General features: G+C 37.0%; 1 protein-coding gene across 3 annotated transcripts in view; it reads right to left on the reverse strand.

The window, feature by feature from the left end:
- Positions 1-4094: 4094 nt before the first annotated feature.
- Positions 4095-25837, reverse strand: part of Ap3s1 (adaptor related protein complex 3 subunit sigma 1) — a 46737-nt gene continuing 24994 nt past the window's right edge. The window contains exons 4-7 of one of the 3 annotated variants that reach the window (XM_057788845.1): positions 15395-15466; positions 13520-13627; positions 10675-10715; positions 4562-5920 (exon numbers count right to left, since the gene is read on the reverse strand). In XM_057788845.1, the coding sequence (XP_057644828.1) occupies positions 10680-10715; positions 13520-13627; positions 15395-15466 (216 nt within the window). In that variant the 3' untranslated portion in view covers positions 4562-5920; positions 10675-10679. Of the gene's footprint in view, positions 5921-10674; positions 10716-13519; positions 13628-15394; positions 15467-25837 lie in introns of all 3 variants that reach the window. The other 2 variants (XM_057788846.1, XM_057788843.1) reach the window with 2 other exon arrangements.

Consider the following 25837-nt stretch of genomic DNA (forward strand, 5'->3'; position numbering starts at 1 on the left):
TTTGACTGGCACAGAGTTGTGCTTAAATTTTTTCTTCAGAGTTTAAAGTCATTTCTCCTTGCAGTTTATAAAATATTTTTATTGTATGTGTGACATTTTTCTTATCTTTACTTCCTCACAGATTTTAGAATCATGTTTTGGTATTAGGATCTGAACGTGTCCCTGTCCAATGATGAAACAAGTCAAACCTTAATCCCCAAAATTATAATAATATAGAAAATAGAGTCTTTAAGATGTAACTAGGTCAGCCGGGCGGTGGTGGCGCACGCCTTTAATCCCAGCACTCGGGAGGCAGAGGCAGGCGGATCTCTGTGAGTTCGAGACCAGCCTGGTCTACAAGAGCTAGTTCCAGGACAGGCTCCAAAACCACAGAGAAACCCTGTCTCGAAAAACCAAAAAAAAAAAAAAAAAAAAATGTAACTAGGTCACAGAAGTGAAGTTCTCATGAATAATGCTTTAAGGGTACTAACAGAAGGCCAACAGGGGTTCACAGAATACAGGCACTTGCTGACAAACCTTAGTTCAATCCTGGAACCCACACAGTGGAAAAAGAGAACCACCTCACCCAAGTTGTCCTCTGATCTCCAGGGATGTATTACAATGCACATGTATGCATGCACGCGTGTGCATATGCATGCACACACACACACACACACCCCTAATGAAGCTTGTCTACCATGTGAAGGCACAGCAAGCAGGTGCCTTCTATTAGGAATGTGACCTTACCTAACAGCAAATATGCTGAAGGCTTGATCTTGAATGGAAACTTGCAGACCTATGAAAAACAACAGTGACTTGTATATATACTACTCATAGCTTTTGCAGCAGCTCAGAGACTAAGACACTGCCAAGAGCGCATGTTGAAATGCTAATTGCCAACACAAAAGTATAAAGAAGGAATTTAATTACGTTAAGGTGATCATGTCATGTAATAGGGCCCTTATGAATGGGATTAATGCCCGTAAAGGGTCCCAGAGAGCTGGCTAGTCCATGCCATCTTCTGAGGACACAACCAGGAGGTGTTTGTCTGGACCAGAAAACCAGGCACTTGCCATACAAAAGTCTGCTGATTTCTTCATCTGAAATTTCTTAGTCTCTAGAACATTGAGAAATAAGTTTCTGCCATTTATAATCTACCCAATGTACGTTATTTTATTACATAGTACCAGGCCAACTAGGGCACTAGTCTTTTTCACTTGTACTCTGTGGGCCTTTTGACCCCTAAACTTTTACAATTCAAATAAATATTAAGAAAAATGGATGATGGGGAAACACATACTAAATTATTCCCAATCTTTTTTGATTCCTCAACCTACAGAATTTCATGGAATGATTCTCTGATTTTACCTTTTATTTCCCAAATATATCCAGTAACTGTGCTTGGCATGGTGGAATATGCCAGCAATCTCAGCCCCAGGGAGGTAGAGGCAGGAGGATCAAGAGTTCAAAATTTTCTTCAAGAACTTTGAGACCAGACACACAATTTATATTCATCCAATAATTTCATTTACTTCCCAAACTGTTTTAAACAAACAGAATGTTTTAAAACAAAGAGTATTAGGGTTGCTTGTTGCTACAAAAGACTTAATACATGAAAATTATTGAGAAATGCTTTCATAGTGTCCTCAGAACTGTCTCCCTAAAAGTGTAGAAAAGGAGAAATGTTTATTCCATTCTCACATATCAGGTGTTGCCTTCACCTCAGAACTGCACACGCAGAGTGCTAAGAGGGTTCCCACACTATTCCCTCTGGTGTGGACAGCGAAGTCCTAGGGAAGGCAGGCAGGGATACGGAGGGTAACACCCAGCTGCAGGGCACAGGGCCAAGACAATGAAGAACTGGTTCCTAGGGCAGCAGCTAGAGTATGCAGTTGAGAGTACTTTTTCAGTGAAACACAGTGGTATTGTGTTGGATATAGTGAGAACTCTTCATTTCTTAAGTGTTTAACCTTTAAGATTGGCTGTGTTTTCTGCACTGACTTCTAGCTTCCAATGTTCCCAGTCATCAATAGAGGTGATGTGGAGGTTATCTGCTTGAGAGCACGGGCCTAACGACCTGACAGGAAGCATGGGAAGAGAATTTTCAACTGCACAGGTTTACTGGACTATGACATGGTTGGCTGACATCAGTGAGAAGCTCTTAGTTAATAATTGTAGGTTTTATGCCGGGCGCGTGCTTGGAATTCTAGCATGCAGAAGAGAGAGAGAGGGGGGCAGGAGAATCTCTGTGAATTCCAAGCCAGCCTGGTCTACCCAGAGAGTTCCAGGTCAGTTAGGGCTACAGAGTGTGAGACCTGTCTCAAAACAACAATAACAACAAACACACGCCTTTTCTCTTGTGCTAACCGCCCTAGGAAGAACAGACTAGTGTCTTCTCCTTTCCAAAGGCAGAGTTGAGGGAGATTTAAGTCTGGCTGACCTGACTTAAATCACCATTTGGCTGATTTTTAGGGTCCTCTGCCGTACATCAGTGCTCAGTCTTAAGTCATGCCTGTCCCTGCTGTCTCTTGCAGAGGACAGTCAACAGGGGGAATATGGAAATCAATTTATTTTCCTAGACTTATAGAAGTAATTTTATTCTAAGTGCTCTAGTACCTCCAGCTCCTAAAATTGGGGGGCTCGTTTGTGTGAGCCCACATACTTTCAAGACTTACTGCCACCTGACTAACACTCACCTTTGCCAGGATGGCTTTATGTGCATCCTGCTCACTTACAAGCGCCTCCCTCCCAAAATGTCATTACCACCTGCAATTCTTCGTGACACTTTGTATCTGAGTAATTTTTAAAACTTCTGTCATTTTGATGTGGTTTAGGAGTACAAACACGAATAATCTATGTTCAAGAGAACATTTCTTCCTTGTTTTACTCTGAAACACCTAAACATTTCACATGACTATGCCTCACGGTAAGCCAGCCATGGAGAAACATCTACAACACCAACAACAGGAGCATTAAGTAACTCGCTCCGCTGCAGTTTCTCAATATCTGAAGCACATCCCTGGATGTGGGCTCTGCCATTTACAATTTTTCTTCCTGGCCACACCTACCCCACAAATTTCCGCTTGTATGACTTTCCTCTAAGTCTTTCTTTACTATCTCGGAGCTGGTGGTAATTTTAAAAACTGAAGGTTCAATTTTCTTTTATCTCAGTATGATTCCATACTAGGAATCCACAGAGAGAGAAATATGCTTCAGTGTAAGAAAAAACCACCCCTAAGAACAACAGGCTAGGGTTTTGTATGATTGCTTAAAGTGGAGAAATAAAGCAGATAAAGCTTGAAAGAAATTAAAGTGATTTTTTTTCTTAAGGCGTTCTTAAGAGTAAAATTCATATGTAAAACAAATCTGAAGAAGTGCTTCAAAGAAAACATGTTTGATTTAATCCCAGCACTCGGGAGGCAGAGACAGGTGGATCTCTGGGAGTTCGAAGCCAGCCTGGTCTACAAGAGCTAGTTCCGGGACGGGCACCAAAGCTACAGAGAAACCCTGTCTCGAAAAACCAAAAAAAAAAAAAAAAGAAAAGAAAAGAAAACATGTCTGAGAAAAACAACTGTATACATGGTCTAACTTGAAAAGAAACCCTCCGTTCTCAAGGTAAAACCACTGGAGACGATACAGGCCAATGGGCCAAACATCAGAACACATGCCAGAACTTAAAAGGCAAAGTCAACCACTCAGGACCCAGCAGTTCCTTCGGCTGTAATTTTTACAGCAGGAACTGGAATCCTCACCAACAGGTGCCAGCTGACATCACTGGGCACCATCTGGGCAAGAATGGGAGGCAAAGAGCTTAAGGCAAAGTTATTAATAGGAAACAAAACAGTTCTTTAACATTTTTGAAAAAGGTAACACCCTCTCGCACTGCAAGCCTCATCACACAGAACAAACACGCTGAGATACAGTCCTCAGTCTGTGCCACAGCAGCTTCCCAACGACTCAGTGAGCTTTTGAAGAATAAAAACATGAGTGTGAATTGAAAAAGTCAACACTGACAGGTGTTTAACAGTGGTAAAATATACTTTTATTTACTTTGTTGAGTCAGAAGGTTGTAAAAAAAATTATTGCTAAAGTAGATACCAAGCAAAACAGAAAGGTACTTTAGAAGTCCAGCTACCTTGGAGTTTATTTAAACTAAGGAAAGGTCATGTTTTCATGCAATACATACTTGGTTCTTTAAATAACAATTGTGACAAACAGCAGAAAGAATTAGAGAATGCTGCACTTGTGATCCATACAAAACATCAACATTTTGGGTTGTACATAATTAAAGAAACATCTCACTTTTCGAAATACTGTAATAGCCAATACATAGAGGCATGCCTTTATGTGGGCATAGGAATGCAATTTAGAAAAGAAAAAAAAATCACACTGGAACCACTCAATTTCTTTAAAATCACTGAGCAAGAAAAGCAACATTGAACTTCCACACTGATTTTATGCAGCTTCTATACAGTACCTTGACTTAAATCCAAGAGCAAAGTTAAGACTCTCCTCCTCTATTTTTGGTAAACAACTGCATGGTAAACTTAGATGACTTTCCCTCTGGATTTACCTGGGAGTGGCCTTTTTAATATTTTATTTAAAAGAGGGCAGGTTTGGCACTTTTATACTGATGTCACCAATGTTAATATTTCTTGGGATCTCAGGAAGATTCATATTCTTTACAGCTGATACAGCACGGGCTGGAGCTCCTGCTAAGCCAGCCTGTATACAGAAGCAAATAAAAGAAAAAGAAAATGTACAACTCAGGTGTAGCTCATTACAAACAAACTCAGCAATGGAGGACAATGGTCAAAGGTTTTCACATAACAAGCTCAGAGACCAGATGGCAGTTTGAATCAGTATGAGATGGTTACTTTGAAATACTAATCTATAAAGAGAAAACAGCTGACACATTAGAAAATACAATGAATACATGCAATAACAATGTAAAGAAAGACTTAAGTACAAGTTATGTGTGCTACCCAGATACCACACAGTGTTCAAATAAAAGCTAAATTTTAGCTACAATTTAACAGACATCAGTTTTGAGGAATGATTTAGATTATTTTCCTTATTAAACATCTTTTGAAACAAACATGATAGATTTGTTTTTATTTTAAAATGGAAATAATCAATATATGTTTATAAAACAAAAGTAATAACAATTATTTAGCTTCTTCATTCAGGGCTAAATCCTTACATTTTAAAACAATGAAATTGGACTTATTACAGTTGGGGCTCTTCCATAGTTTCTAAGAAAGGTCTAAGACATTAAAAATATATTACATCTTTAGGGAAGCCTTAATCCAAAAAGAATAATTCTTCCTAAGACTGAAACTGCATGGAGCAAGGCATTAGTGGGAATCAAATGAGTAAGCATGCTTTGTCCTCTGATTATACTCAACAACGTATGCTAAGTTTCAACCACACAAACTTAGAGAAAGAATAGTCTATATAAAGAAATGAAGTTTAAATTTCACTTATCACCATTAGTGCATATACTTGGATTCCTCTAGAAGGAACCTGTATAATTTGTCAGATAATTTGTTAGAAACTATGATTTAAAATGAAAGAAAACTACATATATATAATTTTTGAGTTAAATTAATAGGCTTCACTGTCAAGATTTAACATACACCAATAAGATTTCACTGTCTTTAAAAATTCAGACTATATAAAAAGCAAAGCCAACAAATCCATCTGAGTTGAGTGGCACTGTTTTACACAAAACAAACAAACACTTCCCCCTTTGCTCAATTACATATATAAAAAGACAATATCCATGAAATTAGAAGCAATAGTTTTAAAGTCCCTTTTCATAATTTACATTTTTCTTCTGTAATCCTACCTCTTTTAGTTAAAATAATAGTAATAATAAAGCTGTTGTTACCTGAGATAAATCTTGACTGATACAAAATAGGCCAGTGTAAACTATGTGCTGAATAAAGGATACAAACATTGTTAAGCAATAAAATAAAAGCCACGGATTATCAATTTAGGGTTGGAAATAGAGAAATTAGTAAAACTGTATGACTACTAGAGATGGTCTACACAGGCAATGATATGGTGAAAATGAATGAAAGCTCTATGTCCAAGTCCAGACAGGATGGGAGAATTCAATTTCCATAATTTAATGGAGGCTGGTTTTGATATAAAATTAAAAGTTTGACTGACTTCTTCATTTGTACCTACCTGAAACAAGGAAGTTTATGGTGTACCCTACTTCTTTCCCACCCACCAAAGATGTTAAAGATAAAACTGAGTGTCATATCTTCAGAATAATAGAGCTGAAAATATATCATATTCAAAAGGATCTTTAATTTAATAGTTTGAAGTAAAAGTCCTAGCTATCAAAATTTGGAATGACTCAGGAGCAAAGAAGATTCCAGTTCAAAAGAATTTACTACCCTATAAATTTTCTTTTCCCAAAAGTATGTTGGATGCAAGGGAACAGAAATTATTTTAAAGTTGTAGAGATCTGAAACTATCTAACTTTTCCAGGCAAAGGAGGACTTGGTAAATTTTCAAATTCCAAGATCAATTCATTACTATTTTAGCTGTGGAATTTACATTAAGGATTACATATGAAAAGTTGACAGGAAAGCATTTTAATGCAAATATCTTTAAGGATATAAATTATTTAAAGATTTTATTATTGTAAAAAATACATGTCTTATTTTATTGGTTTTATATTTTACCTTTATAAACAGGAAACCTATTTTTTCAGTATTATCTACCATGAAGCCTTGTTTTCTATAATACCAGGTGTACAGCTAACTAAGCTCAGGCAAAGAAAAACATCCTGTCACATTTCACTAAACCATTTCTGTGAGCAAAGATGTGGTCAACTCTTAGCTGCTCATGAAAACATATAAAGGCACAACAGAAAATGATTTCAATGGCATTTACGTGCCATATTCTTACTGTGCAAAACCAGAAGTTTCTAAGTACAACCATCTACATCTCTTCTAAACATATGCAGCAAGCTGTACATGCAGAGGATGGGGGTTATTTAGAACACGCAGATGAATTAGAGAATCAAATTATTTCTCAAGCATGTTCAATGCTTTTGTGTAGTATGTATATCAGGAAAGTAAGTGGTAAACAATGAAATGTATGTTTTAATTTTAATTAAGCCAATATTTAAGGAGCACAGATTCTGCAGAATATATGAAGAAAAACGGGACTACTGGTCACTACACAAAGCTGGCATGAGCTATAGATGTTTGAATATAAACTATGATTTAAACAGAAGGACTGCTACTCATATAACATCAAAACAGAAAATAAATTTCATTATCAGACGTCCATGACTATCAAGTCTGAAACATTTTTGCTAAAAAATAAAATATGGAAAAGGTAATTTCCCATTAGGAAACCAGTTTTCTGACACAGGTGAAAGTAATTTTCATCTTAGTGAAGAATTTTTTTTCTTTTGGAAAGATGTACCCAAAGTATATGGATAACTTTTACTAACAACTTTTTCCAACAGCAACATTTATAGAAATAAATTTTACCTCAGTTTTTAGTGGCATATATATAAAATTTTAAAATGTAAAAATAAGCTATTCTTGGCAGTACAGTATAGCTCGTAAAGGTTTAAGATTGCATAGTGGACACAAAGCAAAAATAAGAAGACTGAAGCTCTACTAGAGAAATAACTTGTTTCCATCTGTTACACTAGTGCACCACCATGGCGGCTAAGCAGCGGCCACTCCACTAACAAAAACAAATATATGGATCCAAAGCAGCTAAGAGTATGAACTGGATGACAGAATGAAATACCATAGAGAAAAGAATGGTTATGTTTTCTCTCCCATGAGATTAAATAAATTAACAGAATTAAGAGAAAGAAAACAAAATGAAGTCTGCAGGTATACCAAAATGAGGCCAAACAGATAGAGACTTGTACAGACATACTCTTGGAAATTTCAAGCACCTGAATCACAAAGATAGTAATGGATGGATATGATTTGTTTTTGGTTTTGTTTTTAAATTGCCAGACCCAAAAATAAACAAAATATGTGCAAGCAAAACTGAAAAAGCAGCATTGCTAAAATATATTTGAAAGAGCCTGAAAATTTCCTTTCCTTCATGCAATTATCAATTTTCTTGGGGAAATTGTGTACTTATTATTTCACGATGTGTAAAATACCACACTACCATCTTAAAATATTTTCTTCAAGCTTGAAATATAGCATTATAAGATGGTAGTTGGAATAATCTATACAAGCTAAAGTCTTTCTTCACCCTTCCTTCTGGAAACTGCTATGTGAACATTCATAACTTTGATCTAACAGCTAAATCAAATAAGACTAACATTAATAAACATGGCACTAAATGGTTTCAGACTCAAAATCATTAACAAAATAATGACATGTTTTAAGTTAATGTTTTTCAGTAAAACAGAAAATTCCAAATCTTTTAATTTCTTAATGGAGGCAGTTTGAATTTTAATTTGGGAATTTGTATAGCCTTGTCCTTGCAGGGCACAGTGGCACACACGTGTAGTTCCAGAACTCAGTTAAAAGCCAGCCTGAGCTATGCAGCCAAACTGTGTCTCAAAAAAAAAAAAAAAAAATCAACTTATATATCATCTTTAGTTTCAGTTTTAACTTCTCTCTGTTCTTACTCTCTTGGTGAGACAGGATCTCACTAAGTAGCCCTGGCTGGCCAGGGATTCTCTATTTAGAGCAGGCTTGTCCTGAACTCCACCTGCTTCTGCCTCCCAAGTGCTGGGAGTAAGGTGTGTGCTACACTTCTGGCCCCACAGGTTTAATATCTGACGCAGGATTTGCCTGGATGAAATAAATACAACAGACTAATAACCTTTAGGGGTGGATTATAGGTAGTTTTGACAATAACATGTGACCTCAGGGGTCCTCATGGTAATTTTGTAAAAATACAAATGTCCCTATCAAGTTAAGGAGAAGGTATTGACTCATGTGTTGGCTTTCCCACATCTGTATCTTAGGGCCACTTTTCCTATTCTCTACTAATTTTCTTTTTTTTTTGGTTTTTCGAGACAGGGTTTCTCTGTAACTTTGGAGCCTGTCCTGGAACTAGCTCTTGTAGACCAGGCTGGCCTCAAACTCACAGAGATCCACCTGCCTCTGCCTCCCGAGTGCTGGGATTAAAGGTGTGCGCCAGCACCACAAAGCCAGATATCTAATTTTCTTTAAACTTAATTACAGTTGTAGGGATAGAAGTTAAAAGATCTAAGTGGTTATTGCCTCTTTTGTTAGAAAATAGTTTAATACAAGTAATTACTAGAATATAGAAATTGCTGGTGATCTCAATCAATGAAGTGAATGAGGTCATATATTTCCCATACCAGAAAATAATACTTAGATACAGGGACTGAAAGTTGTATCTGAGCTTCATGAGAATAGTCCCTAATTTCAGAATAAATTATAAGTATTATAACTCTATTACTGTGCATCACAACTTCTCAGACCCTGCAGATTAAAACGCTGTGATTGCTGGGCTCTCAGAAAGGTGTTCGAGTTCTTCAGGGTAGGCAATGGCTGTCAGCTTGGAGAGTATCTTATCTACCGTAGGGCTCAAGAAATTTTTTTTTTTTTTTTTGGTTTTTCGAGACAGGGTTTCTCTGTGGTTTTGGAGCCTGCCTGGAACTAGCTCTTGTAGACCAGACTGGTCTCGAACTCACAGAGATCTGCCTGCCTCTGTCTCCCAAGTGCTGGGATTAAAGGCGTGCGCCACCACCGCCCGGCTCAAGAAATTATTTTTATTCAGAAATTTTCAATTGGAAATTTATAACCATCTTAGTTTTTTCCTAACATGGTTTTGTTCAAAAAAGATTGCTTATCATCAGCATTATAAAACTTTTTAAACAGTAATTCACTGTTAATTTATGGTGTGAAACAAGAACAATCAAAGGTGTGTGTATGTGTGAGTTTTAGAGTGTGGGGTGAGTGTGGAGGTTTTTATGTGTATAGCATAAACAAGAAAAATTAGTTTTATAAGACATAATAATACATTTCAATGTCTGGATTTGGGTATATATTTATTTTTCGAGCACTTCATTCATCTTTTTTAAAATTTGGTCTTTCTGTTGGCCACTGTTCTGTTAAGACTTTGGAACTGAAAACCATTTTCAGAGGAAAGGACTCTATTCAGCAGACATCACTCTGCACCTTCCCTGCTTCCCACCTCACACAGAAAACACAAGGTTTGGCTTTTGGTTTTCAAATTCATAGCTTCCCAAACCCAGCAGGTAATTTTATATTAGGACCTTAATGTAGAATTTTTTTTATAAAAAAAAATTACAGGCATATCTATCTATACTGCCAGAATTAACTGAGACTGGTTCCAGGGAGAATGCTAAAAGTTGACTTTACATATAAAGCAAATTGTTATTTCTACAAATGGAAGTTTTCAATTAAATGACCATGTTTTTACAAAAAAAGCAAACAAAGAATTTAAAATTTCCTTTTACAATGCAGGCAGACAAAACAGAACAAACATGACGCCAATGATATACTAGTAAAATACACTACGTCCAATAAAAGATGAAGAAACTACAAGGATAAACTAGAATGGAAAATAGGCTACAGGGACTATATGGGTTCATTAACACAAAGAATTTTTGAGTCTGGCCTAAAAAATAATTGCCTTCGACATCATTTTGCTTTCCCTTTGTTAAGTACGTTTTCTCAAAGTCAGCAATACCTTGTCTACCTGTCCTGTCTGGGAGACTGAAAGATAAAGGTCTGTAAGAGAGAAGAATGGAAAGAGCTAGAAAGATCAGGATGTTCAGGAAAAAGGAGGACTGACTTAAAAAGTTGTAACTAAATCCAGACCCATTTATCCACCTTAAGAATAACCAGAATACATAATTCCAACAAATCTCCCACCCCACCCCTCTACCACCCCCAGAATTCCTTTTATTCCCTGGCAGATTGCTTGGTGCCTCTCAAATTTCCCCAGTCCCCACCAATATCCCATCTTAAACCCGTCTCTCCCAAAATCCCCAAAAGAAAATAAACCATCTTGTCTCTCACACCACACAGGTGAAACACATCGTCGTGCCTCTGCCTTTCTCCTTGGCACCAGGCAGACCTGTCCTACTTGTCTAGAGGCTGGGAATTAAACTGGAAATGGACTACCTTCAAGTCCCTATATTTGACTTCTTACATATAACCTAAATAAATTAATAAATTAATATTTTAAAAGCCATATCTTAATTATATTCAGGATAATTTTCAAAAGCTAGAAGATAATCCTAAAATAGTTCATATTTTTAAAATATGATCAGTTCTTTTTACCAATCTGAATTTTATTTAATTAGGTCTTCCTTGTTATTTTTGTGTTATAATTGACATTTACTAAGAATTAATACTTTACTGTCTAAATAATTTTAAATTCATCTGTAGAGCCACCTGGCTGATTAGGTCTAAATACACGAAGTTAACTTAAAAAAAATAAAGCATATGAAAACTTGAATTTTAGTGTGTGGTCTTCCAAACACTGAAAAAATATAGTTAATGGCAACTTGCATGAAGTCAATATAATTTTAATATAATTTCAATAAATAGGATGTCAAATGTAAAGAAACACATGATAACATAATTTGGTGGCTTATTCCTTATCTGATTAAAATATACATTCTTGCAAAGTACACATGCAGAAAAAAAATAATTTGGCAGCAGATAACAGCTGAGTACACTTATTAGCACACAGCCAGTGAAGAACCATTATAAACAAGCACCAATATTTTAAACTTTTTAAATAAGATTATGCCGTAAAAAAAAAAAATCTCTGCATAGCAATTTTATAAAACCACAGCATTCCCATCAAAAATGTGAATTCTGTATCTTGCCACTCTCCAAAGCTTAAAAAAAAACTGTCTTATTAATATAGTCTACTGAAAAACCAAATATGCAAAATGTACTTCTTCTTCACGACTATACATAAAACACTATATAGAACAAAAGTAAACAGGAAACAAAAGAAAGAAAAAAGAGGAAAAGGAGGGACTGCCACTAACAGGAGATGAGTCCCTAAAATATGAAACAAACCAGTCACATGACCAGTGTATGTTTACAGATTATTACAGGGTTTACAAATTAACCCTTCATTTTAGAGAAATTAGTGACGCATTATGTTACTACGGCCTTGCATTTAAACCTACTTTAAAACTACTTTCGCAGTTTTTTGAAGCAATGTTGAACAATTTGCATACATTTCAAGCCAATATTTTAATAGTTTTTTACTGTACTAAATAATATTACAAATAAATATACTAAATAAAACTGTTCTTTTCCTTGACCTAAAACAAAACTGTCTGTTGCGTGTTTTCTGCTTTCAAACTCAGTAACGCACAAACAGGTGGTAGAACAGACACGCTACAGTTCCGAGTCCTGACTTTACTCTGCATCACCACTACACGTCTCTCCTTTGGAAAGCCCACAGGCATGCAGATTGAGAGAAAGAGACCTGGAAGACTACCTTTACTTTAAAATACAGGAAAGTGGTTTTATAAGGAGCTTCATCTGTTTCTCATTCAAACCCTGTATATCCTTCAATTAAAATGAGCATAAAACTGTATCAAACTGAACTTCAAATATCACCAACCAAATATTATATTTTTGGAACTCACCTGTTATAAATTTATTTAGTAACAGTAATCCCACTCTTTTTACAGCAATATGCGTTTGAACTTCCACTAATAATTCTTTTTGTTTTTCAATCTGAGTTATAAAATGCAAGAATAATCCTTAAAGGCTGGGCATGGTAAACATGCCTTGAGATCCCAGTGCCCACGAGAAAGACACAGGTGAATCTCTGTGAGCGCCAGGCCAGCCAGAGAAACACAGTGAGACTCTGTCTCAAAAATATAAACAAAAGAGAGTCTTTAAATAAGGGAAATGCTGAGTACGTTATCAAGACTGCTCATCTTTCTCACTTGTGTCAGAAGCAACATCCCAAGATAATGTGAACTTGAGTAGGTCAGGCACAGCACCTGCCGCTGACCTGCAGCCCAGTTTTTGAGAAGAGCGAGTAAAACTCTAAAGGAGGGTCTCGCACAGCACGGAAGCATAAATGTTCTTACTCAACCTGTTCAGTTAGCCACAAATAACAGGTTTCCATCATAGAATACAGTACAATTTACGTGTTAATGAATAAAATATACAACTAACTTGTCATTTAGCTTTGGGAAGGACCTAAAAAAGAATAAAGTACTGAATCTCTTTTTCTCAATGTGCGGATTGACTAAACACCTATTACAAAACATGACTTCCTCAAGAATTCTACTTCCTCTCCTCTTCCTCCCTCCAGAAACAGTTTAAAATAGTATTTGAAGGCACACTCCCACTGTGGTTAAAAGAATACATAAGCTTTTTGGAGGTTGGCAGTCTTGGGACATTCTGACATAAAATGCGCACTCTGAAACTGAAGGGGACTCCAGCTGTACCTAAAGGTTCTACTGAAGGACACAGTGAAGGCTGCAGTCATGCATGAGCTCTCGGGTATGCTCAGAACCTTCACTAACTAAAGCATTTTCCAGCCTTACCTCAGATTTTTCCAGTTTATTTTGTGCATCAATTTGTGTAACAATCTCATTCATGTTGGTCTCCAATACCATTCCCCCCATCACCATTTCTGCAAGAATATTGTGAACCTAAAAGGAAAAAATAATATAAACACAGACAATTCACTACAAAGAGTTTAACTATTTTGTCATTTTTGTTTTAAAATCTGCTGTAATAAACTGTAATCAGATTCCACTTTCATCAGTACTATGAAACTTCAGGTTTCATACAGTCTATGTGGTATTAAGTTTAATGAGTTGAAAACAGATAGTATTAGTTCTCCATAAGATTACTGAAAGGATTGAATCAGACAATCTATAAAAGTAATCAAACTAAATAAGTGATAAATATTAATTATAGAATTCCCTCTCATCTGCATTTTTAATTTTTTGAAAGTTTCATTTACCTACATTCAATTTTGATCCAAAAATATAAGGTGGAAAACTCACAGAAATACACAGTTCATAAGCTTTAAATGCATGTTTTACTCCTTTCTAACCAGAATGTTGTGAATTATTGTAAGGTCTTCCTCCCAGACTTCTCTACAGGAAACAACTAACCCAGCCCCTCAGGGCAGGAAAATGGCCAGACTCTGCCCAACAGGGAAAAAAAAAAAAAAAGGCCCAAGATCAGGCCACCCTGGAAAGCTCTTCTTGCCCAAGAAATCTATATGAAGTCTGCTTCCTGCTCAGTTATTTCTGTTTCTCACCAGAGCAGAGGCGGCCACGTCCTAGTGTCTTTCCCAATAAATCTCGTGTAAAGGTTTGTTGTGCTGTGTGACTCTGTGGTATCCCGTGGTTCACAAACGCCAGGATTTTCCCTTCAGAGCTGCAACACTGTTTCCCCTCAGAGTTGAGACATTTACAACTTACAACCCCCCTTCCTCAAAAATAGCAACAGGGGCTAGAGACATGGCTCTGATTAAGAGCACTGGCTGCTCTTAATCTAGATTCAACCCCCAGCTCCCACATCTCAGCTCTCAACTGTCAGTAACTCCAGCTCGGGGAGATCCATCAGACACCCTCTTCTGGCTTCTGCAGGCACCACATATGCATGTAGTGCACAAACATACATGCAGACAAAACATATGCAAAATAACAAATAAGTAACTGAAAAATTGAAAAGCTAACAACAAGAAAACACAAAACAAACCAAAAGAAAGCCCCAAGCCATCAGATTACTCACTTAGGACAGTAACCAGTCTGCATTCTTTGGGAGCTCTTCCTCTTAAGACCATCACCTCCAAACACACAGCAACTGTGGCCAGAAACCCAGTCTCCTGCTCACCTTCAGCTTTAGGAGCCATCGACACTGACCCAATCTTTCCTTAGTCTCCCTTGGTGGAAATTTCCTTCTGACTATTCCAACAACCTCTTAACTCACTTGTTTTAAATCTCAATGCATATAAAACTAATTTCCATGCTTCAGGGGAAAGAATGTCCTCCAAACATACACAAACAAAACAACAGCACTGCCAAGAGAAACTTAATTAAACTGCTTCAGAATAAAATCCAAAATTCAAGACAGTAAAAGCTCTTCGAAACCAGTTCTCTTGATTAATACCAATCCCTCTTTACAGAACAGCCTGTATTTTACTTTTGCCAGTATGGTTCTCTCCTTTTCTAGAATCATTTTTCATTTATTCATTCTTATAATCCAGTTTAAATGCAAGTTCCTCCAATCAGAGACCCAGGCAGAGGCAACCATGTCCACCAATCCCCGCCCATGTCATTTCCTCTCCTAGGTAGGAATTCTTCTAGCTTTGTTCATTAAATGGCATTTCACTCTAACAAGCACAAATCAAGGCTTTTCCTAAATAAAAAGCTTAAAATATTTGACAATATGGTAAACAGTACCTTGTCTACATGGAATATTAAATCCAGTTCACAGACATTTTCAAAACATTTATCTAATGTTTCCACAAATACCTAAGGAAAAAGAAAAGAAAAAAAGATATTTTGAAAAGTATGTACATTCATTCAAACTTCTTATATATGAGGCAGACAATCCTTACTATATAAAAACTTCTATTATCAGAACCTCTTTTGAAAAATTCAAGACCATAATAAAAAGCAAACGCCACTTTCAGATAAACTAAATTTTAGTATTCAAAACAAACTTCTGTAAATTACTAAAATTAAATAGGATCAACACCATTACTTAAAATTTAAATATTTAAGTAAGTTTTCTTCAGGAAAGTATTTGAGTAAAAGTTCAGAGAGTTCTAATGGACAGAGTCCAAGTTTCTTTCATACCTAATGTGGCTAGTCATTTTTAATTACAAAATTACTCTAACTAACCCCTAGACATTACTTAGTGAAAGAACAAGACCTCATCATCAGATTGAACTCAGTAACCTGTATGACTTTTTGAAGAGTTACCTCAGTAGTCATAGTTCAAACCCTGCACACACATACCCCAAATGACCTGTTTTAGGACTTGTCTTTGGTCGGCTCTTAAGAACTAAGCTCTGACTTTCTAGAATACTCTGTCTGATAATAAGTGTTTTTGAACACAAATGATAATTGGACCTTACTTTACTCACCTGATCAATCTAAGCAGATATCAATGTAATATGCTTTATGGTCGACACTTGTTTTCTTTCGGGGGGGGGGGGTGTCTTTAGCTTACATAACCAAAGTCAGTCACACAGGCACTATACACTTATGTGACTGACCCCTAGTAAAAGTCAATACCCAACTAATAACAGCGTACTGACTGGAGGGGGGAATTATATATACACTGTATTATTCTCTAAGTACATATAGCAAATGTATAAATGTGCACACACACACTGCCACCACCCACCAACAGCAACACAACTTCTGACCTCACTTTCCAAAAGGAAGAACATTATCTTAGTACAAATTTCTCATTACCAGGATGCTGAGATTTTAATATTCATCATTATCACTATCAAGAAACAAAAGCAGATGAAAAGTTCTGAAAAGATGAACACTAACAACAGCCAAGATGAGATTTTATACTAATTAACTAAAATATCCAGCTATCAATCCATCCTAATAATTTCTTCCACTATACATTATGGAAGTCTCTATGGATAACATCTACACCCCACTCTGTAAAAGTGCATCTTCCAAGTGATATTAGCTAGTGACTTTTAATTTCATGGCTCTACTGTTTACATGAGGAATATATTACTCAGGTAACAGCTCCACTAGAATTGCTTGTTTTAATTAATACAAAGTTCATTCTTGGCTGCACGGTGGTGGTCACACCTTTAATCAGGAGGCAGAATCAGGCAGATTTCTGAGTTCGCGTACAGCCTGCTCTATGGAGTGAGTTTCACGACAGCCAGGGCTATAAAGAGAGACCCTGTCCTGACAGACAAACAAACAAACAAAACCAAAAAGTTCATTCTTCAACAATATTGCTAGTATTTTCTAAACCTCAAAATGATTAAAAGGAATAGTTCTCCTTTTAACATCTAACATTGGTGTGTTGAAGAAAAGGAAGAACAAATCAGAACATCAAAGTCGGGGAACTGCAGAAGATTAGCAGTAAGTCTTTCTAGCCAGCGCTGCCTGTGAAGGAAGCTCCATTAATTTCCCGTAAGTCTTCTGTGGGAGAAGAATGTGCACATGGCCAAAGTCCAGTTTCTCCTTCTCCTTGTGACACAATTGGGGCTATTCTCCCCGCGCTGACACTGCAATGCTGCAGACTACTAGAAAAGTAAGCACGCCCACAAAATTAGAACTCAGACTTGAGGACTGGCCCATAATCGTAGCTTCTTTGCATGTCTTTTCAAATATACTAAGAAAGTGAAACTGAGGGCCAGTTTTTGCTTAATACTGATAGAGGCATGGCATTTACTTGTAAGTATAACATTTTTTTTTTACTAAAGATATCTCTAAGGAAAACTTTTAATTAAATTTTGAGAAGTTAATTCTTTTAAAATATGTTTATAAAATAAATAGCATCATCTTTGCCTCCTTTCCAATAAAAACGTGACTTTTACTGTATTGAATATGAACAAGGTATTAAATGTATAATACCATGTATCTGGGATGTGTGTGCCTGAAGGTGTTCTCACTTCTCACATCACTAAACCTATTTTCTTAACCCAATCTTTACAGTTTTTGAGTGGTATGTACAAAATGGAATGTATTAATTTTATTTGCTAAATCTGTTGTTTTCATTTTTCATCTAGACCCAAATCCTGATGTAAGTGTTCTGTCTCTAACAGAAACTATTCTTTTCCCAATAAGTGAGCGCTCATAAGCATCTTTATCATTGGTGAAAAAAAGGTCAATACCCAAACTAGGATGAACTTTCCTGGATTAAAATATGCCATCCCATATTCTTGGGGAGGTGAGTGTCCTGTGACTTCCATGGAAAGAGATCTGGTAGCTTACATTTTATTTTTCCAAAGAAACTTGCTCACCATCTGTCTTTGCTTACTTTGCTCCATACCATATCACTATATAAATCCTAACCATGAGTATATGACAGATCAGAGTCCTGTTAACATGAGTAAGTCATCCTAAATTTCATTTTGCAGTTTCACAGGGACTGAATTATCATTTATACCCTTCTCAGAAGTAACCTTCACACAACAGCGACCATACCATTATCCGGCATACTAGATCAATGTAGAGAATAAAAGGCAACAGCTATCAACACTACCACTAAAATAGTGTCACTATTATTATCTTACAGTAGCACCCTGGAATTGCAGACATAAATGAGAACACCTCAGGAAAACGGAAGCATACTGTCATTCTACTCACAGGTGATTCTGTGGGCAGACAGCTCTCACCAGCAGCCCCTTGGTGTAACCATTCCAAACTCGGGGCTACTCCTACAGCTTCACGGTGTGATCACCTTACAGAACGGCCTGGATGTCATTTCTGCCAGTAGGACTACCCTTTCCTTTTCTAGTCTCCTTTTTATGCACACAACTTTCGCTCATTCTTGAAAATTCAATTTAAATACAATTTTCTCCAATCACATGAGTGTACGTGTGTGTGTGTGTGTGTGTGTGTGTGTGTGAGAGAGAGAGAGAGAGAGAGAGAGAGAGAGAGAGAGAGAGAGAGAGATGACTTGCCACTCATCCTCCTAAATAGTGTCCACAAAAGTTTTAAAGTCCAATTTTCCTGCTTTTTTCTTTTACAGTTTGCTGTTGTTGTCAGGTCTCAAGTTTAAAAATCACCACCTACAACAAAGTCAAGAAAACTGTTCTCCCAGAAGAAAATAATCTTTTTTCTTTTATTTTCCATGTTTTTATCAACTTTATCTGGCACTGGTTTTTTGTGTGTCTCCTCTAACCCCAAATCCTTAGTAGACTTAGGAATCAGAACAATGTTTTCAGCGGTCTGGTATGCTTATGGCTACTTTAGCCTTAACTTACATGCTGAAGTCATTCTATTTTTAGTACCAAAAAGAGTATCTGGTGAGAAATGCTATGCAAACAGCTTCCCTTCACTTGCATGTTCTTACAAACGATTAGAAGAACCTACTGAATGTGCAGGTCATATCGAGTGAAAAAGACAAAGCAGTTGAGACCACTGTGTGCCACTGGAGAACTTACCGCCAATGACATAAAACAGCCTGCCTGCACAGGTAGTGTGGTGTAGGGAAGACTAAGCTTTGAAATCATTAAGATTTGGTTTCAAATTTTCACTCTGTTGCTACCCAGCTTTATGGTCTTCTGCATCATTTAACCTCTTAGAACCATAAGATGATAGTAGGACTACTCACTTTCTGGAAGTTTTAGTTAAACCACTTGACTGGAATATTCATAGCACAGTTCCCAAACCCCAGCTAACAAATGATAGGCAATACTGTATACCTGGGATAAATGTACAAACACAGGGTGATGCTGAAATTAAAAGAGTATCAGAAAAGTCTAATTCTGCTAGAAAATACTGATATAGGAATAAGACAAGATGACTATATGCTCCAGTTGTCAAGACTTCAGAAGTTTCTTGTTAATTTAACTATATGCTAACTGGCCTAACAGAAATGAAATGTTCTAAAGAGATCCTTTGTATTTCTCAGTCTATCAGAACATTGAGACAATGGACCCTAAATAAATGAGAATTTCCCTAGCAATCTCATGTTCAGAGAAGGAAAAGGTACCAGCTAAAGTGGGACCTTGTCCCCTAAAACAAAATTTTACCCAGTTCTAACAGTGTATGAAACCACCTCACAGGATGAGACTGAAATTCAGACAAGAATGGGTTAACATGGGCAGGAGCACACCTTGACTAAAGCTGCTTAGATGAGCATACCCTTTGCCCTCTGTTTAAACCCTGGTCTATTTCAGGACTCCGAACTTGGACCAATGTAACCACATTGAATACATTCTTCTCTACTTTCCACCCTTAATTGGCTTTCTGAGAACAGTCCAGACCTAATTTGGGGCACAGATTGGATTGTGACTCTCATGTTTGATAAAAGTATCAGCTCAGAAAATCTCAGAAAATAGATGAACAACAACAAAGACTATAACTATACAGTCTTAGTTTATAAAACTAATTCTTAAGATTTACATATAATCCAGTCAAAACATTAAGTGTGGCTGAAAACATTCAGACCGTCTTCAAAAAACAATTCAGCAATTCTCTTTCCATTCAGCAAAAATTATTTAATATAATTAGAAAACCCAGAGGACACACGTTATATTCTTAGGGTTAATCGATCTGCAAAAAAGTACACAAAGACCTTTTTCTTTATTTAAAGGACCTTGGAGGTTCTGGATCACAAATAATATTAAAGTGCTATCCTATTATAATTTCTCAAGGAGAATGATTTTTAAAAAGTTAAGAGCTAGAAGTGATATGATAAATAGCACCCCCTTGTGTCTCACTTTTAAAAAATAGATATAAAGTTTAGAGTCAGTGTCTTACATGGCAAGAATATAAAATCAAAGACTTAACCTCTGGCTAAGGAATTAAAAAACTAGTAGGAGATAAATTGTTTTTACTTTACTGTATGATATTTTAACTTCTTTCACTTAAAAAAAAAAACCCAGAAAATTAGTATTCAGTTTAATGATGATAGACATAATAAGGAAGGTAACATATCCACATATAAACAGATCCCACTTCCCTCATTACAAGAAAACCCTTGTGTTGTGGGAACTCCTTCAGCCAACAGCCTTTAAGATACCAGCCCACTTTGGGCATGGTCTCATGTACTATAAATGCAGATGAAAAACTCTGTTGAATGAACAATTTAAGTTTAGGGGCTGAGAGCATAGCTCAGTTAGTAGAGGGCTTGCTTAGCATGCACAACACCCTGGGTTTGACTTAGATACAGCACTGTATACACTGGGTGTGGGAGACAGAAGCAGAAAATCAAAAGTCCAGGGTCCTCCTTGGTTTTACAGTGAATGCAAAATAGCCTGGGATACATAGGACCCAGTTAAAACAGAAAATCCAGTAGAACAAAGTCCCCTAAGATTAAGTTAAGCAGAAAAGAAAATGATGCAATTAAAGGGCTTAGTAAGTGCTAAACATATAAGGTGGTGCTGATAGGACACAGCGCATTGTCTTAGGGTAAACTCACAAAAGAAATAGACAGGGGTGGACTGTAAAACAATAAAGGGTATGGTGTGATATGCTCAGTCTAACACACAGCTGTCAGTGTCCTAGTTAGCTTTGTGAACTTGACAGTCGAGTCACCTGAGAAGAGACTCTCAATTTAGGAATTGCTTAGATCAGACTGGCCTGTGGGCATGTCTGTGGGGGAATTTCAATTGTTAAGTGATAAGGCCCAGTCTCAGTCTGTTGTAGGCAGGACCATTCTCTGAGAAGGTGGGAAAAGGAACTAAGCACAAACATGTGGGAAGACAACAAGCAGTAGTGGCCATGGTTTCTGATTCAAGTTTCTGCTCGAGTTCCCTCTGTGATGGACTGTAACTTGTAAGCTAATATAAACCTTAACCTCCCTCAGTTGTTTTTGCCTTTGGTCAGAGTGCTTCAGCGACAGAGAGAAAATTGTAACACTTACTATTGGGCATTCATACATATTCTCTCCTCTCTCTCCTCTCTCTCCTCTCTCTCCTCTCTCTCCTCTCTCTCCTCTCTCTCCTCTCTCTCCTCTCTCTCCTCTCTCTCCTCTCTCTCCTCTCTCTCCTCTCTCTCCTCTCTCTCCTCTCTCTCCTCTCTCTCCTCTCTCTCCTCTCTCTCCTCTCTCTCTCTCTCTCTCTCTCTCTCTCTCTCTCTCTCTCTCTCTCTCTCTCTCTCTCTCTCGGGTTTTTCAATCTGTAGCCTTGGCAGTCCTAGAACTCACACTGTAGACCAGGTTAGTCTCAAATTCAGAGACCTGCCTGCCTCTGCTTCCTGAGTATTGGAATTAAAGGTGTTCAACACCACTGCCCAGCACTATCAGGTATACTTATACCTGTGTGTTCCACACAGGTAACCCAGGCAGCCCATTACAGCAGCATCACTGCAAACATGATAAAGGTTACAATTTCACTAGATGATAGTGATTTTTTAAAATCCACTATGGGACAAGTGTCATGCATTCAGCTGAAATGATGTTGTGTGGCTCGTAACTGCACTTAAGAACACAAACATCAGTCTATCTATACTCAAAACTCAGAAATTTGGAGCAGCTACTTACCACCATCAAGTCTGTTTCTTAATCTAGGCATAATAATGATTCCTATAAGGTTGTCGTAATAATAAAATGAGTAGCTATAAAAGTGCTCAGAACAGTATCTCATAAGAGAAGGCACTGCATTACACCTTGGCTACTGCCAAAATACACACACGGATGGGTAAATAAAAATGTGCTCAAGGAGCTATAAAAACAAATGTCATAAAACAACCCCCAAGCAATAGCACTTATGTGGCAAACCTCTTAGTGTTTCTAGGTTAAGAAAGGATTTTCTGTCTGCATTTAGGAACTTCTGTTAAAATCCATGAGAAATGAATCCTATTGGTTTGGATCTATAAATAATGAAGTAAAAAGTAAAACTGACATGGTATACGGTGACAAGGGCTAGGTGTTAGCACATGCCTGTAACCATAGCACTCAGGAGGCTGAGGAAGAGAACTATCAGGAGTTCAAGACAAGTATGAAATACATGGTGAATTCCAGACTAGTCGGTTACTGTGTGAGACCCTGCTCTAAAACAACACAAAACAAATTATCAGACCTAGAGGCGTACAGCTACAACCACAGCACTTCTGAGGCCTAAGGGAGGAGGGCTATAGATCCACGGCCAGTCTGGGCTATGTGCAGAGTTTCAAGCCCCAAACTCAAATAGTCTCTTTTTGTCTATCTGTCTGCTCTGGCCTCTTTGCATCCTCAGTGGAAGAACAGGAGATAAAAATCTAAGAATTCTGATACTATTCCAAGCGATATAAACATTCTTTAGTCATATTTTTGTTGTTGTTCTGAATTTGATTTGGTTTTCAAGACAAGCTTACTCCATGTAGTTCTGGCTGTCTTGGAACTTGCTCTGTAGACCAGGCTGGCCTTGAACTCACAGAGATCCACCTGTCTCTGCCTTCCAAATGCTGGGATTAAAGGCCTGGGCCACCACTGCCTGGCTCAGATATCCTTAAGAAATATATTTTGGTTTAGGTTTAGCCCAAGCCAATAATTATCACTAAATACTGAATGTCTAAGAAAACCAAGGACGACGGAGTAAAATGAAGGCGAGCTATCATCTACACACTCTCCAGCACACACCACTGCTGCAGATGCTGCTCACAATCTTCTCAACATGGGTTAAGGTGTACAGGTAGCACTTAACTCAGCGATGGTGGACACCAGAGATGATGAATGTGCACTTAACACAACTCAAATGAAAAGGAAAGGAAAGCCTGACTAAGACATTAGCTTTCACAATTGAATTAAGGAAAATAAGAGTCTGAGAAAGTCTAAATACTTAAGAGTTCAAATGTAAAATATATTAAACATAATTTCAGTTTAAGATCCAGTCACTCCTTTTTCTCCATGGTACTGTGTTAGTGGAGCTGAGCTAATACCCGCCTGTACAAAGTGCTGCCCCGAGTTTCTGGGATGCTGTCTGTGTACAACAATGGCTGCTTGTGCTACAGGACTTGCATTATGTTAGTCTTTGCATTTCCATATGGTTTATACTCTGACTTCAGAAGTTAAGGAAGAACTAGTTGCAATTTATAAGTAATAAATCAAATATTAATTTAAAAATGAAGTCTCTTGAATACTTAGTATAAAACCTACTTATAAGAACGTTTTTAAAAAATTTGTATTGCCCAGCACCACAAAAACAAAACTTATATTGACACAAATTGTGAAACTATTTTTAAGCTTCTAAACAGTTAATTTTTAAAATGATATTTTGCCTTGAAAAATACTCTTCCATTTGTAACTAAATACAGTACAACTGATTTCTTGATTAAAAAAGAAAGCAGAAAACGACTAACAAGTATTTATAATCTTTTCCCAACAACAGGATTCAACCTGGAAAAAATACAGAAAGCATGATGGAAAAAAAAAGCAAAACGACTTGGGTAAACATCACAAGTAAATGTTTTAGGGAAAAAATGTTAATGGATGCTAAAACTAATGAACAAATACATACAGAGTAAACACTTATATAATTATATAACCCTAAATATTTCTGTAAGATACTTATGAGCACAAAGGAAAACAGAATTTATGGTGGACAAACCTGGTAGGCCCATCTTAACCAAGTGGCTGGAATAAATGCCCTAATGAAAATGAATAAACTGGCACCCCTTTCGTCCTAACAGGAAGCACTAAGAAGGAAGTACACGACACCAAGGAGACCGTGTGGGTGGCCATCCACAAACTAACTGGCCAGCACTCTTCAAAGGACAGGTATGAAAAACAGGAAGGGAAGGACACAGACGAGGAACCTTTAGAGTAAGGAGACTAAGGAAACATGAAGACTAAAGACACAGCTTGTGTCCATCCTGGAGTAAAAACTACATCAAAAATACAACTGGCAAATTTTAAACAAGGTATACAGATTTCACAAAATAGTGTATTTATATTCATTTCCTTATTTTGTGGAAGTTTCTTTTTACTTTCTGAGACATTTTCTGCTATATAGCCAAGTTCTTGTCCTAGAACTCAGATATTCCTGCTTGGTCTCCAGAGAATCAGGATTTCAGGAACAAGCTAAGCCCCCTGGGTCCCTAATTTTAATAATTATACTATGTTTATGGCAGATGTTAAATTCAGGGAGGTCAGAGTAAAAATATATATATGGTATATAAGAATTCTTTGTACTGCGTAGATCATTTTTTGCAAGTATAAAATAATTCCAACTTAAAAAAAAAATCTTTAAAAGGTCAGCAAAATGGCTCAGGGATATAAATGCTTATCATAAACGATGCCCTGAGCTCAACCCTGTGAAGGACATGGCAGGGAGAGAGAGCCCCGGGAAGTGGTCCTCTGACCTCTACACACGCCACAGCACGCACACATCTGCTATGTGTACTGTCAATCAATAAGTGTAAGAATACTTTAATTTTTAGAAGTTTCTTTTAATTACACAAAGGGCACTTTCCTCTATGTTCAATTCTTTACCTTAAAAACCAACCATTCTATACCAGGAAGCAATACATTTATCTTACGTCCAAATAAACAACAAAAAGTAACAATAGCTCATGTTTCTCTGAAATTTTCATTGAATACAAGAGAGAATAAACTTTTGTGGCTTCCAGCCCCAAATGTGTGGCCTAACTGCTTCAGTTACTGGGAGTACTAATGACGGATGTGTTATAGTCTACACTACATGCAGGCTGCTTAGATTCTAGGATAAAATACAGCTGGGAGATATGTGCTTAGACAGTTACAGGAAAGAAATCTGTAAAATAAAAATTGAAGCTAAATAATTTCCCCAAAGTTAGCCAATTGTTACATTAGCTAAGACCTGAGTCATACTACTGTGACCCTAAATATCAACCTGATGTTGATATTCCAAGGAACTGAGGCAGCAACACAGTATGTAAATTAGGGAAGTAGACAATCCTCAAATTTGAACAGGTGAAATATAAAATCTAAGTGATCATAACATTTCTAATCACTGAAAAATAGACATTTCAACAATGGAAACAAGATACGGAAGAGATTTAAGGAATCTGAGCAATTCTAATTTAAAGTGATTATAAAAACATTTTCTGGTTTATATACAAACAGATACATGCATGCACACATAAATACATATTTTTTCACTAAAAACAGAAAGCTTAAAACATTTTGATTAACAATATAGGAGGCAAAATTATCCTGAAATGATTCCTGAAACATTCCCTCTAGATTGCTCATAATGGAAGCCCACAGGCCAGAATTCCTTTCTTCAT

The sequence above is a fragment of the Chionomys nivalis genome, chromosome 14 (genome assembly GCF_950005125.1).
Source record: "Chionomys nivalis chromosome 14, mChiNiv1.1, whole genome shotgun sequence".
Lineage (NCBI taxonomy): Eukaryota > Metazoa > Chordata > Mammalia > Rodentia > Cricetidae > Chionomys > Chionomys nivalis.